The sequence below is a fragment of the Myotis brandtii genome, unplaced genomic scaffold (assembly GCF_000412655.1).
Source record: "Myotis brandtii unplaced genomic scaffold, ASM41265v1 scaffold147, whole genome shotgun sequence".
Taxonomy (NCBI): Eukaryota; Metazoa; Chordata; class Mammalia; order Chiroptera; family Vespertilionidae; genus Myotis; species Myotis brandtii.
This window is the reverse complement of record NW_005355292.1, coordinates 532,364-548,421: the sequence shown is the minus strand read 5'-3', so window position 1 is coordinate 548,421 and position 16,058 is coordinate 532,364. Positions and strand designations below refer to the sequence as shown.

At 42.2% G+C, this 16,058-nt stretch overlaps 1 protein-coding gene across 1 annotated transcript in view; it reads right to left on the bottom strand.

Moving 5' to 3' along the window:
* Positions 1–4,257: 4,257 nt before the first annotated feature.
* Positions 4,258–16,058, bottom strand: part of MORC3 (MORC family CW-type zinc finger 3) — a 38,288-nt gene continuing 26,487 nt past the window's right edge. Inside the window, exons 11-17 of the mRNA XM_005861281.2 lie at positions 14,799–14,921; positions 14,620–14,694; positions 13,408–13,453; positions 11,829–11,986; positions 7,247–8,144; positions 6,030–6,187; positions 4,258–4,450 (exon numbers count right to left, since the gene is read on the bottom strand). Coding sequence (XP_005861343.1) covers positions 4,297–4,450; positions 6,030–6,187; positions 7,247–8,144; positions 11,829–11,986; positions 13,408–13,453; positions 14,620–14,694; positions 14,799–14,921 — 1,612 coding nt within the window. The 3' untranslated portion in view covers positions 4,258–4,296. The remainder of the gene's footprint in view (positions 4,451–6,029; positions 6,188–7,246; positions 8,145–11,828; positions 11,987–13,407; positions 13,454–14,619; positions 14,695–14,798; positions 14,922–16,058) is intronic.

Below are 16,058 nucleotides of genomic sequence, written 5' to 3'. Positions count from 1 at the left end.
CGTCCAATCAGGGCCAGCTCCTGCCGGCTCCGCGGAGCGCTCCGGCGGCGGGAGAAAGGGTGAGTCGTCATTCATTCGTTCATCACTTCTTCCCCTGTGGGTTCATTCTTCTAGCAACCATCCCAGCACATGGGCCACGCTGGGCCGCATGCTGACGCCGAGACCTACCCTCGGGAAACGCTCAGGCGGTTAGAGGAGGAAGGAGCGGCCCTGCAGGACCGGACCTCCGAGACCCGCCCAAGACTCCCGTCTTTCCCTGGGGCAGCGGGCTTTTGAGCTGTAACCTGTCTCGAGCCCTGTCTCGGTCTCTAGAATTTCAATCAATAAAAGACTGTCCTCGACCTCCTGTAGTCATGTACGCAAGGAATTATAATAAAAAGGTGAAGTGGCCCTAGCCGGTTTGGTTCAGTGGGTAGAGCGTCGGCCCGCGGACTGAAGGGTCCTGGGTTCGATTCCGGTCCAAGGGCACATGCAGGGGTTTTGGGCTCGACCCCCAGTAGGGGTCGTGCAGGAGGCAGCCCTTCAATGAGTCTCTCTCATTGATGTTTATCTATCTCCCTCTGCCTTCCTTCTCTGAGATAAATTTAAATCGGTAAGTGAACGAAACCACGTGCTCTTACAGTCCCAAGGACAAGGTTATTTCGGATGTGAAGGCTCCAAGGAAGTCTGAAGAGAAGGGGCATTTAAAGACTTCAGGTGGTAGAGTTTGGGGTAAGCAGCTGGGAAGTGAGGACTCGCGCTAAAGAATATCACAGTGGCAACAGAGCAGAGTGGGAGCAGTGGGACCTGTGATGGGAAAGGATGGATGGGCAATGGCCTGGAAGTTTTGCAGGCCAAGGGATTTTGCAAAAGGAATGCTACCCTGTGCAGCCTGGAAGAAAGCCTTCCCCAGGTGACTCTCCCATCCCCACATCCCCTCCTCTTTCTCCCTGGATGTCATGGCACTGAAATCAACCAGGTCTCTTTATCCTTTTGCAAACAAATGTTGAGGTTTGTTCTTTATATATTGGCTTCTAAAAGATTTGGGACTTACACTCTGGACACACTTGAAAAAGTGTGTGGGGTATCTATTAATTCCCATAATAACCTTTTTTATAATGTCTTGCAAGGGATGAGAAATAAATGAGCATTAGGAGCATATTTGTTTGAATTTGATACAAATGTATCTAATGTAAAGATCAAAACTTAAATATAAACTGAACGCATTTATATGTGTGCAACTACTATTTTCTGGAAGGACATACAAAACACAAAGTGGTTACCCCTTAGGGAGGTGGTGAGGAAGTCTTTCCACTCTACCATTCTGTTCCAGTTCCAACTGTTCCCCCTGCCCCTCCTCACACATCCCAGTGAGAAAGTGGCCACGCTGGTCCTGAGTTTGTTTCAGGAACCACCGAGTTCAACGTTTGCAAGTGGTCCTGTCAGGTACAAATGAATGGTTCTTGGCTCTGATGGCTTACTGGGAGGCCTTAAAAACTAATACTGATATCTGGTCCAATCCCAAAGACTTACTTAATATGGGGTGCAGCCTGGACCGGGAGTCTACAGGACTCCCCAGGTGATTCTCATATGCCGCTGGGGGTGCGAACCACCAGTATATACCATCTTAATTACTCCTCAATGATGACTAATGACCTAATGGGCTGTGTGACAGCAAGAATCAAGCATCTGGACCATGTGCCGTCATCAGCAGCCTCTGCACGTCAGGAACGTGGGGCCCAGGTGATGGACATCTATAGGACACGCCACTCCAGCCTGTTCTGTCAACTCATAGCTTTCACTGATTTTGTCGCCTTAGCTGACTATAGTGGGTCTTTGTTGGCATTGTGGACTATCTTCTCATGCTGTTTTAAATTAGTATAAGCAACACTTCCCTCCTACACTAGCCTTTTACAAATGTAATTTAACAAAAAAGGTAGGTAACTCTACCTAACTGGGATATATGCCATGCGAGTCCATGTTGCTCTCGGTCAAACTCGTTAGCCTCTCTCTCTTCAATGAGGCAGCCAGGCAGCGTCCCCAACGCAGAGATGCAGATCTTTGTGAAGACCCTGACTGGTGAGGCCACTGTCCTTGAGGTCAAGCCCAGTGACATCACTGAGAATGTCAAAGCTAAAATCCATGACAAGGGCATCCCTCTGACCGGGAGCGTCTGATTCTTGTGGGCAAACAGCTGGAGGACGGCCAGACTCTCTGATTACAACATCCACAGAGCCCACCCTGCACTTGGTGCCTCGTCTGCGGTGCCGGCATCAGAGCCTCCCTCCACTAGCAGAAGTACAACTGCAACAAAATGATCAGCAAGTGTTCGGCCCGCCTGAACCCCCTGCTGTCAACCGCCTCAAGAAGTGCGGCCACACCAACCACCTGCACCCCAGAGGGCTGAGTAAGGCCCCTCCACCACCTCCTCAGCCCACAGGTGGCCTTCTGCCTGAATCCTGTGACCCTGAGGCCTCACTAAAGTCGCTCTTTTGTTGATTGATTGGAGCAGTTAAAAAAAAAAAATCTGTTAGCCATATTTTCAAAAGAACCCTATCTTAGCAGTATTTTCTTAAAAGGTGAAAAATATACCAATACTTCCCCATTAAAAGCCAAATAATATCCATAAAATATATTTTTTGCAAGAATATAGCTTACCAAAAGGAAGGAAAAAATAGCAAATTCCAGAAAGAATGGCTACATAAATATTCACAAACTTAGACTGCTGTCATTTAACGTTTCTCCAGACTGAATGGTTTAGACACAGAAAGCGTTTCTTCTCGGGTGTAACGATAAGCACTCATGCTCACACTCCCTCAACAGGGGCTCTGTCTCAGAGTCTAAGGAAACAGTCCGGGTCTTCTAAATAGAATTGTAGGAAAATGTGCTCAACTTTAGGGTCCTTAATGAACACAATTTTAGTTTTCAAAATATAATTTGAATACAGAATTCTTTAAAAGTAATATCTGAAGAGTTAGCCATCATATATATTTTTATTTTATTATAAGAACTTTTAAGTTTGGGGCAAATACAGTTGTGACAGAAAACCAGCTTCATACCAAAAATACACTTTCAATTACTTTATCAAGCAAATAAAACAATCTTCATTTATTTGCTTTTTCTAGAACTTAATGTACAGTAAAAATTTTATATTCTATGTGACAGATATGTAATTAAACATACATACAAAAAAAGAACATGTATTGAATGTTCAGAAAAAGTAAAAATAAATAGCAATGATAAAACTTTGGAAAAAATAATGCACATTTTAGTTGTGGGAAATTAATTATATATACACAGTTAAACTTAATAGAAAGTCATCTCTTTAAAATTGCACAAAACAAGGGACCAAGAAAAGCATTAATTTTAATGGCATGTGATACCATAATCATAGGGCAATTTGTTGCTTAACTCCAGGACATAAAACACTTAGGTTTGTAATACAATAAAAGGTATGCAGTATTGTTCGAGAAAGATTGTCTTCCCCAACTCACTTAACCTGTAGTGATCCTATAAAAAAGGCTGCACAGGAAATTTCATTAAAAGAAATATTAGCAATTATTGTGCCCACTCCATGCTAAGCAGCCAAAAATGGGCTTCAAAGTAAACATGGTCACACAGTTAATATACTTGATAATTTTTTATACTAAAGATTATTTCTTTGTTGTATAAAAACACTTTAACGATGATTGGCAATCTCAGCATGAAAATATCCCGGCAAAGTGGATGGAGACAGTTTCTGCTTACCTTATTTTCATGAAAAAAATATTTCAGGAGATAAGCATTTATAGAAAAGGAAAGTTAATGCTCAATTCACTTACAACTTATCAGGAGTATTAATCCATTTTTTACAAATGCCTATTTAAACTTCTCTGTAAGAAAATGAAAGGTAGCATTTCCATTTGCATTTATGTATGGCACAGCCCTCACTCAGTTCAGATAAAAATACACTTTGGGAAACCAGAAAAGATTGCACAAAGGTTAGGGGCAACCTGAAAACCTCTTGGTGAAAAACACTTATGTCCTTTAGGGCAATAAAAAAATATGTGCAGACTTAATTACAAATATTTACATTTTAAAACAGAAACATGAGTTAGCTATTCAGCTGCTCAATATCAATGATTCACAGGCATTTCAAACGGTGTGATAATGTGTCCACATGTTTGTGGCCACATTTGAATGCATAGGATAGAGTAAAGATTATGGTTCTTCAGTCTGTCACCTATTATATCTATAAAACAAAATTATTTACATTTTGAAAGCTGTACAACCAAAAGGACTGAGCAAATAGTTTTATTATATCGAATAATATAGACTTTAAGAACTACTGATTTCACTCATTTGTTCGACAACTTGTCCTAAAATCTCATCAACGACATCAACATCATAATTCACTTGCTGAAGATCGAGGTCAGGTACAATCATGGCCAGCAGTTGTCCCACATTAACTCGGAGAGATCGCAGTTTGAAGCTGCAAATACAAATATTACATTTATTTAAAGAAACAATTATTACATTTATTAGATGAACACTGCAATAAAATTTAACAGCTATGTAGGGCTTAATATTTTAGGGGAAATTAATCTGCTAATTTAATCACTCATAACGCAATGTAATAATTACGTATCTATTGGCGGTCAGTAGTGTTTCATAACACTAGTGGCTCTTTGGCTCCAACTTTTACAATTTTGACTTGAGACTGGAGAAAACATGGACTGGTAAAATATATAACTTATCACCTAGAAAACAGTGACATACAGTAAGAACGCTGGTTGGTCTAAGATAAGAGTGCATCTCTGACTTTCAGCTGCCTTTGAAGAAAGTAGACAGAACTGTTCCCTAACACATGTTCTATGAGATATCATCGCTGTGTAAGAGGACAAAGAAATGATTCTGTGGTCAAAGACGCTCATAAAACATTGGGTTAATTAATGTTAAACAAGACTTTTTAAAATGCAAGACTTCATGCTGAAGATCATGGACTACCCATTTTTTAAATGCATTTACAGGAAACCAATGTGTCTCTCTCACTTCGATGTCTCTCTCTTTCACTCTCCCTCCTCCCTTCCCTTCCACTCTCTCTACAAGCAATGGAAAAAAAATATCCCCAGGTGAGGCTTACAAAATAAATAAATAAAACATCATGAGGCACTGAAAGGTTAGTGTGCCAGAGGCATCTGGGATCCTGCTTCCGTGTGCAGTTTATCACACTGCGCTGCGGCCAACCACCTGCACTTCCACCAGCACCATGGATGCTGGTGGTCTGAGAAACACCAGTGGAGAGTTCTTCCCTGAACCCTTTCCCTCCATGCTTATGTGCAGCGCTCTATTGTTTCTATTTCCATGAACAGACTTAGTGAAGTTCTGCAAAAACTTAAGCCAGAAAACAAAGTAATAATATAATTGATGGTCAAGTGAGGGTAGTAGATTATTTCTCAACGGTACCTTTTAGCTCTGAAGTCCTATCATATTAGCCCTTAATGTCTTATTTATGAATGGTATACCATCACACAGCACCAACACTGTCCCCCCTCCCACCTAACTTCTCCACTCTCAAAAACATAACAAATCGAAACGGAAACCCAGTTCCATTTTATACCTGACTGAGATGGGGTGGGGGTAAGTATTCATTTGCTGTTTTCTGATTTTCACAGAACTTCTTCCTAATAATCACCTGTACTATGGCAATTTTTAATAACGGTGGCATTTCCTAAAAGTTAAGATGGGGGAAGGCACATAGTAGTAAAATGAGGATGGCAGACCATAAAGAAATGGTGCCAAATACAAAAGTAAAAGAAATCAAACATTCCAAACCACCCTGACCAATCAAGAGCTAGTCCTTCGGAACTCCTATTTCACTTAAGTTGAACCTAAACTGTTCATCTCTGAAGGAAAGGGTGATAACATGCACTCCTTTCCTCTCTCATCTATCACCATGCTGGGATCACAGCAGTCAATAGCTGCTTAGAGTAGCTGTTAGATGTGTGATAGCAAATTAGTATCTCGCTAACCAGAACTGCAGCGCAGCAAAGTGCCTCAACTGAAATTACCTTTCCCCATCAGCATAATTTACAGACTCCTCAATGTTACTTGAAGTTGAAACATCTGTTCCTCTTTGTTGACTTGCAGATTTTAATTGTTCAATTTCAGTTTTCAGTTCTTCACACTGTGAACGAATTTGTGATTTCTCTATTTGCAGTAATTCAACCTGACAAGAAAATTGAATTTACTATAAAATTTAGAAATACTGATATCAAAGCACAAATTTAAGCTAAGAAATGTAGAAAACCTGCTTGATGAAAATTACCACCAAAAAAATTAGACAAAACCCCCAATAGCTTTCAGTGTTTCGTTTCATTTTTCCACCTTTTTACATTGAAAGGGAACAAAATGTCCATTACAACTTACTAAAAACATACATGCTTCCTAAAAACTCAGAAACCAAGATTAAAATGCCTAGGTGACGTTGATGTCACAGAGGCTTCTGTTCAGGCACACTCCCCACTCTAAGTTATAGCACCAAGCTTAGACTGACTTTGATCGATGATGTCATCTAGCTCCTAAACCAGTAACACGAAGATGAAAGTCTGACTGAGCAGTTATGTCAGCAGTATCTCCAGGAGCGGGCAGTACTGTTGTTTCCAAACTTTATTTAGCAGAGAAAAACCCTCCTTTCAAACACCACGTAAATATGATACATAAAACAGATTTTCTTTAAAAAGGAGCTACCAAATTTGACCTGGGGGCAGTGCAGAGGCCACTACTTAGCTCCTGATACTAAAATCTCCTTTTCCCTCAGTAAAGAACCCCCAAACAGACTGCAGGTCCAAGGCATCCATTAGCCAGGTAACTTAAGTCCCAACAGATGGAATATACAACTTTCAGCAACAGCCTCCTCCTCTTTCTTTCTGCTTGGAATGTTAGCTACATGATGGCTGGGCCTGAAAAGCCAGCTCAGACCACAACTGCACGCTGTGAAGCAAAGGAACCCAGCAATGTCCTGTGCACTACAGGACATTACCAGACCGGTCACCACCGCTGAGCCCCAGCAGTGCCCATCTATCTCCAGACAGTTTAAGAACCCAAACTACCCCACACATTTCCATATGCCCCAGGCCTAATCCTCAGTGGAGAACCAGGACAGTGACATGCAATGAGTGGAAATTCGTACTAAGCGATGTGTTCCAATCCGGCAGCTGGCAGTGGTCTCAGGCCGAGATGGCCCTGGATTCCCATGACCACCAGGAAGCTGAGTGATAGAACTCACCTCACTTTTATACTGGTCCCTCTCGACAGTGCATTTGTCCAGCTGTCTAAACACATCATCCAGCTGCATGACCATTTCGTCCATCTCACTTTTACTCTCACTATTGGAACACTGACTGCATTCGTGCTTCACATGCTGCGAAGCACTGCACTGTTTCTTCAGCCTTTCTATTTCGTCCAGAGCTTGCCGGTACTGAGATGCCACGTGGTCTAGACTTTCAGATTTGCCATTAATGCTTTCAAGTAAATACACAGCATCGGTTTCGGTAGATTGATGGCAGGTTTCCTTCTTCACGTATTTGTCATTCATTTCCAGTATCCTCTGTTGTAACTGCCTGATTTGGTCAGTAAACATATGACATTGTCTTTTATAATCTTCTTTTTCTTGAGTAACTAGAAGCAGCTCATTTCTCAGTTCATTTACCCGGCACCCAGCATCACCCACAGCTTTATCAAAGGTCTCCTGCATTTCCTGTGGCTTCCCTTCAGCTTCCACACAGGATGGCAGTGCAGCTGTATCATTTCTTGTATTGATGTCATCTTCAATCGTTTCTTCCTTTTTAACCACCACACCTGGGACTTCAGTCTGGGTGGCCACAGCAGTTGCCTGATCACACCTGGATGGCAAGGTGCCTGTTGAACTAGTCTGGTCACAAGGTTCACTGTCACCCATAGGCTCGTCCTGAAGCATGTCACCCATACTTTGCTCGATGTGACTCTGTTCTGGTTTCATTTCAACATTCTGATGATCTATTGCAGGCTTGGGAGTACTGTTCTCTTCTAAGATGATGACATCTTCATCATCCTCTCTAGAAGCTGGATTTTCAAATGCTTGATTACTCAATCTCGGAGTCTTTGCATTCAAAATTGAGGAACGAATAGGAAGTCTCCGTTTCATGCTGGAAAAGATTTTACATGCAAATTAAGTTATGAAATATAGATATGAACAAAATAGATGGCTTTGAATTACTCTACCTTAAAATTTGATGAAACACTCATGCTTATTTTTTAAAGCAGTGATATATTATTCCACAGTACTACCCAATGAGTTAATGGAGTACAGAACACGTTCTCCCTCTACACCTGAGAAAACACTGCTGAGATGTCTTTAAAGTATCAGATCTGTATACTGCCGACATCTCTTCACTTGCTGTCCTCTGGGCATTTCAAGGTACACTGCTCTGCCCATCATGACCTGTATCAACATTCAGTGATCAAGTGAGCCACTAAGTAAACCAATATGCCCTCTCCTTTCATATAAAACAATATCCCTCATTAAAAATTGCCTCATTTTCTTCATTTCCTTAGCTTTCTCTGAATTTATCACCAATTGATTACTTTTTGTGCCACTTAAAGGGATATTTGTACTAGTTTCCTGTTTGGGCCTTCTGTGTCAGACCTCAGGTTTCCTTGATTTAAGAAAGATTTTCTGCCCCACCCAGGTGGCTCAGTTGGTTGGAACATCATCCCATGCACCAAAAGGTTCGATTCCTAGTCAGGGCACGTACCTAGGTGGCAGATACGATCCCGGTAGGGGTGCATACGGGAGGCAATGGCTCGATGTTTCTTTCTGACATCAATATTTCTATCTCTTCCCCCTCTCCCTCTCTCACAGAAATAAAAAATAAATAAAGTATCCTAAGAGGATTAAAAACAGAAAGAACTTCCTTTCTTGGCTTACTCTCTATCAAAGGGGTACAAACTCTAATAAAATCTTGAGAAAGCACACACAGGACATAAAAAATGTAAAATTTTGCATCATGATGATGTATTTACTTCTTGTGTTTACTGGCTTGGTAAACTCAGGTTGGAAATTACTTTCTCAAAACTTTAGAAGCAGCGCCGATTTCCATCTACCACTCAGTGTGTCTGCCTGTCTCACCCTGCCTTTTCACACTTTGTTCCTCCTAACAGCAGCTCTGTTCCCCCGTGTCTAAAACTCCATGACATGCCCTAGCCGGTCTGGCTCAGTGGATAGAGCATCGGCCTGCAGAATGAAGAGTCCCAGGTTCGATTTTGGCCAAGGGCACATGCCCGGGTTTATGGGTTCGATCCCCAGTAGGAGGCCTGCAGGAGGCAGCCGATCAATGATTCTCTCTCATCATTGATGTTTCTATTTCTCCCTCTCCCTTCCTCTCTGAACTCAATAAAGAAATATATTTAAAAACAAAAAACTCCATGATGCTACTTGGAATGGTGCTTTCCCAGACATTATGCTGTGTATGTAGTGGAATGAAGTCTTTCTTCCATTATTTCCTCCCCTTTGTTTTCAGATTCCCTACTCAGATGTTGACCTTCCCATCTTTTTCTACCTTCCAACTGCTCATCTTTCCATTCTAAGAGGCTTACTTGTCCAACATCTACCCACCTCCCAGTAATGTCATATGGTTTCTTCACTCCCTTCCTTTCAGTTTGTACATGGCGATCCTTGCCCATCTCTTTCTATTGCAGAGTGAGGGCTGGGCTTGTGATTCAAGAGCACTCAACACTCCGCATCCAGAGCTTTTATCCTGGGAACCCAGCGAGGGGAGGAAGGGAGAGGGACTTCTCACCACTCAGTATTCAAACTTGCGCTTACTCCTGTTTGCAAAACAGTGGCGCACTGACATCTTCAGCAGAAAACACTGCTCCAGAAGGTCACCTTCCCACCTCCTGACACAACGAGAGCAAACAAGCCTCCTGTTCTCGGCCTCGTTTGCACCTTCGGAAGAACCGGTGTTTCCAAGTTCTGAGTCTGTCCAGAGGTCTCCGGAGTTAACCAGTTGATAGGGCATTACCCCATTATTTTTCTTACCAGGCTTATTCCTAATGTCATTGTCAAGACGTACTTTGTCATTGCCACAGGCTTTGACTCTATGAATTTGAGGAATATAGGCTTTAAAATTAATGAAAATTTTCTCTCTATTCTTTGCTTCCATTTTAATGATAGTCACTTTTAAAAATAAATTCCATCATTTTTTCTCTGTAAACTACAGATTTTTCTTTTTCTTACTTTGTCTGGAACCATCTTTATGAAGAAAAACCAAGAATACAAAGGAGACTGGTTTTAAAAAATTCACACAAGTTTTTTTTTAAATTATATTTTATTGAATTTTTTTACAGAGAGGAAGGGAGAGGGATAGAGAGTTAGAAACATCAATGGGAGAGAAACATCCATCAGCTGCCTCCTGCACACCCCCTACTGGGGATGTGCCCGCAACCAAGGTACATGCCCTTGACCGGAATCGAACCCGGGACCCTTCAGTCCGCAGGCCGACCCTCCATCCACTGAGCCAAACCAGCCAGGGCTTCACACAAGTTTTTAGTTAAGTAGCAGTCCAGCCCCCAAAGAAGTCCCCTAAATGTGGGCTGTAAGGGCAAACCGTTTAGAGCATGTCCTCCATGTACATATGCAGAAAAGCAGCTATTTCTACTCTTTCCTGAGGTCACAAATCCCTTGGAGAATTTAATGAAGGTCACAAAACCTCTGGGAAAAATCTGGCTTCATTATCTCAGAGAACCTTGTGCCAATGCTTCTCTTTCAACAATAAACATCAGGTGTAGTCGGTCTGATCCACCAGTTCACTCACCTCACCTGATCTTTCCTCACCTGTTCATTCCATCCCCTCTGAATGGGCTCTGTGCACAGTCCTGCTTTCAGGAACCAACCGAAGTACAACCTCATCCCGAAGCCTTCCCGGGCCATTCCAGTCAAGAGCTGGAACTAACTGTTCAATCCACTATCACTCATCCCTTTCTTTCCCTTCCTCCTCCAACCACTCATCCAAAATATAGTGTCACAGGCTATGCTAAATATGTATAGGTCACACTTGACATTATAATATTACTAGAGGCCTGGTGCATGGATTCGTGCACAGGTGGGGTGGGGTCCGGCCGGCCCGCCCGGATCAGGGCTGATGGGGCCATTGCACCTGATGGGGTGGAGAGGGGATGATCGGGGGCGGGGCAGGACAGGGTAGGGGCTGCAGGCGGTTGGCTGGCCAGCCTTGCCCCCTGGTTGAACTCCAGGTAGAGGGGACAATTTGCATATTAGCCCTCTATTATACTGAATACTGTTAATTATTTTATTTTTTTCCTTTACTTAGATACTGATAATCCTAAAAGCAGAAACCACCCTGGCCAGTGTGGCTCATTTGGTTGGAGCATCACCCCTTACAACAAAAATTTGCAGGTTCAATTCCCAGTCAGGGCAAGTAAGGGAGGCAACCAATTGATGTTTCTCTCTCACATCAATGTTTCCAACCCCCCTTTCTCTCTCAAAAGAAAAAAAAAATCAATAAAAACATCCTCAGGTAAGGAGTAAAAAAAGAAAAAGCAGAAAATTTCATGCTATAGAAAATCTCAAAGAGGTGACAATTTGATCAAATTCCACAATAAATACAATTAATATTTTTAATTGATTTAAATAGGTCGCATTAAGTGGGATGGGGTAAGTACGCGTAGACACTATAAGCAGTCACTTACTTGTCCTGTAGACTTTTTACATGCACCTAAACTACAATTTCATAGACATGCCTACAAGTGCCCAGGAAAGGCTCTGTTTAACTGTCTCCCCCAATGGAAAGCACATTTTTGCCACTGACCTGTTGCTCTCAGGCTCGGACTGGGGTGAACCCCTGTTGTTTACAAGTCGTGCTGCGTAAGTATTCGCTGCTTCTGAAAGATGTCCTCTTGGAACAGTGTCCTTCACGGGAGAAATACTTTGCAAAGGGATTGTTGAAAACAACAGTTCAGTATTAATCTGTTGGAGGGGAAAAAAATTCTTAAAGGAATTTTTTTAATGTGCAAGGCCCAAAACAATACATTATTTTCCCTTTTCCCTTACTCAGAAGATGCTGAGAACTATCCCACCCTGTTAACTTCCCTGTGCTACACGAGGGAGCAAAATACAATAGGCCAATGAGCCCCATCCATCCTGCGAGTGAGCCAAAATTGGTTTTACGATTTTTAAGGTGTGAACAAAACAAATGAAAACTATGCAACAGAGACTATATGTAGTCCACAAAGCCCAAAACATTTACTATCAGGCCTTTTACAGAAAAGATTTCTTGGCCCTGTACTATATATAGAACTTACCGAGATATAATAACTTTTTTCTAAGAGAAATAAGTTAAAAATAGTCATAAAGATACTGCCTTTAAAAACAAGTAAGCCCACTATTCTTACCCCCCGCCCAGTTCTGTTCTCACCCCCAAATCCTAAGCTTTATACAAGAAAACATTTCAACATAATTATAAGCAAACACACACATCTGCAGCAGACCAAAACTTCCCACACAAGTAGGACCCCCTCGTCACATACTCAGAACAGGCTCCTCAGCACCAGTGAGCAATCAGAAAGAAAGAAAGGGGCAGGGAGAGTGGTCAGCAAAGAGGAAGAGAACCCCACAGCTTCGGTCCAGGTTAGCACTGGAACCTAGCTCCTGGGTGTTCCTGCGTACTTTTCCTTGACTGCCTAGCAACAGGGTTCTAAAAAGAATGTCTGCCTTTCCGCAGAAGATGCCCAACTAAATAATAAAACTGAACAGCTCAGCTCAGCCAGTGTGGCTCAGTGGTTGAGCATCAACCCAAGAGGTCGCCAATTCCTGGTCAAGGCACATGCCCGGGTTTCGGGATCAATCCCCAGTAGGAGGCATGCAGGATGCAGTCAAGTGATCGTTCCATCAATGTTTGTCTCTTACTGGTGATGTGTCAATCTCCCTTTCCCTTCCTCTTTTAAAAAAAAAAAAAATCTTTTTTGGGGGGGGAACAGTTTGAAGTTGTTGGGTTAAGAAGTCAGGGTTGGAAAGAGGGCAAGGAGGGGTACAAGAAAAGAGAAATATGTGAACTGAAAGAACAAGATCACTTCCATTTATATGCAACTCCTAAGCTTTAAAAATATCTGTGCCCTAGCTGGTTTTCCTCAGTGGTTAGAGAGTCAGCCCTCGGACTGAAGGGTCTCAGGTTCGATTCCCTGTCAAGAGCCTGCTTTAAGGTCTGTGAGGCAACCAATCGATGTTTCTATCCCACCTCCCCTCCACCCCCCGGGCAACTACTGTAAACAAAAAAAAAAATCAATGGGAAAAATATTCTCATGTGAGGATTAACAACAACAGAAAAAATTTTTGTTAAATTAATCCCTACCCAATATAAGACACAGCTATAAAATGGGAGGCTTCATTACCTGAGGGAGCCTTTCCAGTTGTCTGATCCTGTATTTGTCCTTGTCTCTTAAAAAAAAAAAAGATGAAAAACGTATTTAAATCTACTTCGCCATTATTGTTCAATTCTGTCTTGCAAAGAGACTTGCCACCTCACTCCCAAGTCCCTGGGATGTGCACACTAGAATCAGTGGTGCGTTAGGCAGGGAACACCTTCCACCCCTCAGGCCCCCGGGCCTCAGCTTGCCCTCCCCACTGTTTACGGGCCTCGGAATGGGAATACCACACAGGCCTCCACTGGTCTGTCTACCTCCGTCCTGCTGGATTTAAACAGTGCACCATAAATCAAAACTTCCAGAAAGTTCTTAGTGAACTCTGCCTTCTGTGTGCAGCACATTAGCCTAAGTTCACCAAGGCTGACCGACATCACTCGTTACCTAGCGTCCTAGCCCACCTCCATTTCCACATGCCCACTCACATATTTCCTCTAGTTAAGTCGACAAATCATTGTGCCCTGTACATTCTCATCCTACCTTCAAGGCCTCTTACAAAAATGTCCTTCAAGAATTTTCCTGATCCATGTTGCCCTCTCCATCCTGGGGCCAGAAGTGATCTTCCTTATGGCCTTCCCAACAGGACTAGATCATGCCTTGCATGGTACTTGTTATCTTCTAAGTGGTAATATTCACATCTCACCTTCCCTGTTAGACTATAAGCTCATAAAGGGTAGTATTCACTTACGATGCATCTATGTGTGGCCCCAAAAGACAAACTATTCTGTATGCTATCTTGTACATAGGGCAGCAATAAACAGGAATGATAAAAAGAGCGGGTATCCACAACATAAACTTTTTTTAAAAAGCACTTGCTGTTATGTACCCCACAACAAAATCATTCCTTGGGTCATAATCTTTTTGGCTGTACAATTATCCCCTGAACAAGGGTCTGAGCTGTGCAGGTACTCCTAAACACGGACTTTTTCTCAATAAACACAGTCAGATCTCGGTATCCCTGGGTGTCGCATCTGCAGATTCAATCAACCACGTGCACAGAGGACCACTTAAGTTGTAGGCAGATTTTTGACGCAGGAGTAATGGGGGGGGGGGGGGGGGGGGGGGGGTTGGTCGGTGCCCCTAACCCCCACTGCTGTTCAAATCAGCAAATACTGCAGACACATCACTGTTGAGGTTTTGGGCATTAATTGTTTTCCCACTGAAAATCAGTGCCACTCTCACCTCTTTTTGTAGGTTTTTTCATAAGTCGGATGCACCAAATCCTCATCTTCAGGTTCTTCTGGAACATCACAGTTTCTAGTCAGAAAAATCACAGTGAAGAACAGGTCAGCAGTGCCCAGTCATACACCTTGAACAGTATTTCCTCCTTTCCAAAACCGACACTCCCAACTATCTGGTACCTGAACTGTGGGTCAGGGTTATTGGAGCAATACCATTTTTCTGGGAGGTGATCTATCCCATCTGGTAACTTTCGCCACTTTAGACAGGAATCACATTGAACCCATGTCTGATCAGGACGTTTCCTATAATAAAAAAACAAAATATTAGCATGGAAACATGGATGCTAAATACACTTCCATTAGCTTATCTGTATCATTTCCATCATAAAATGCCTCTATTATTTAATTCTATCCCTGAAAAGTCATGACATCTATTATTGTGTACACCAAGTTAAACCAAAACAATTTTGATTACCTTTAAAAGGTTAAAAATGACAGGCCAATTTAAGCAAAATGACTTAAATGTATTATTTAATACCATACTATTAAACTTGCTCCATGATAATAAAACTCAAACTCAAAATATTTCAAATATCTTGTTCTGAAATTTATAGCTAGTACCTGCAATGTCAAATCTAGTATATTTATTAGCAAAATAAATCACCAGGTATAGAAAACAGACAAGTTGTATTACTACAGTTTAAGCAATTTTTTATAATTGTATTTCATTTTTATCCTCTATTATAGCACATCTTTGAACAACTTAAAATTTATATATTCTTTCAGTTTATAAAGTACTTCCTTACTTTTATCATTTAAAAATTACACTGATCCTGTAAAAAACTGATATAGACTCATTTAACATATGAAGACTTCACCTTAATGCCTGTAACTTTTTAAATGTAGTTTTAAAAAAATGCATTTACACAGTCATATGAGACTTCAAACAGTCCAGAAGTTTGCGAAGAAAATATAAACCAATTTCAGGGGGTGACATTATTGCATGTGTATAGAGACACAAACAAAATAAATGGGAAATTAATACACTGAGTTGTATCTTTGTTTTTTTATTATACATCTTGAACATCTTCCCATCGGTACACACAGTACACAGCAGTACTCACTCACAGCATTATTACTATGTGCTCAGTGTGTTTCTGAGCGTTTGTCAGGCATCTTATCTTTTAACTAGAGGCCTGGTGCACAAAAATTTGTGCACTTGGGGGGGGGGTCCCTCAGCCCGGCCTATGCCCTCTCGCAGTCTGGGACTCCTCGGGGGATGTCCACCTGCTGGCTTAGACCCGCTCCCTGGGGGGATTGGGCCTAAGCTGGCAGTCAGACATCCCTCTGGCAGCCCGGGATTGCTCGGGGGATGTCCACTTGCCAGTGGGGAACAGGCCTAAGCTGCAGTCAGACATCCTTAGCGCTGCTGAGGAGGCG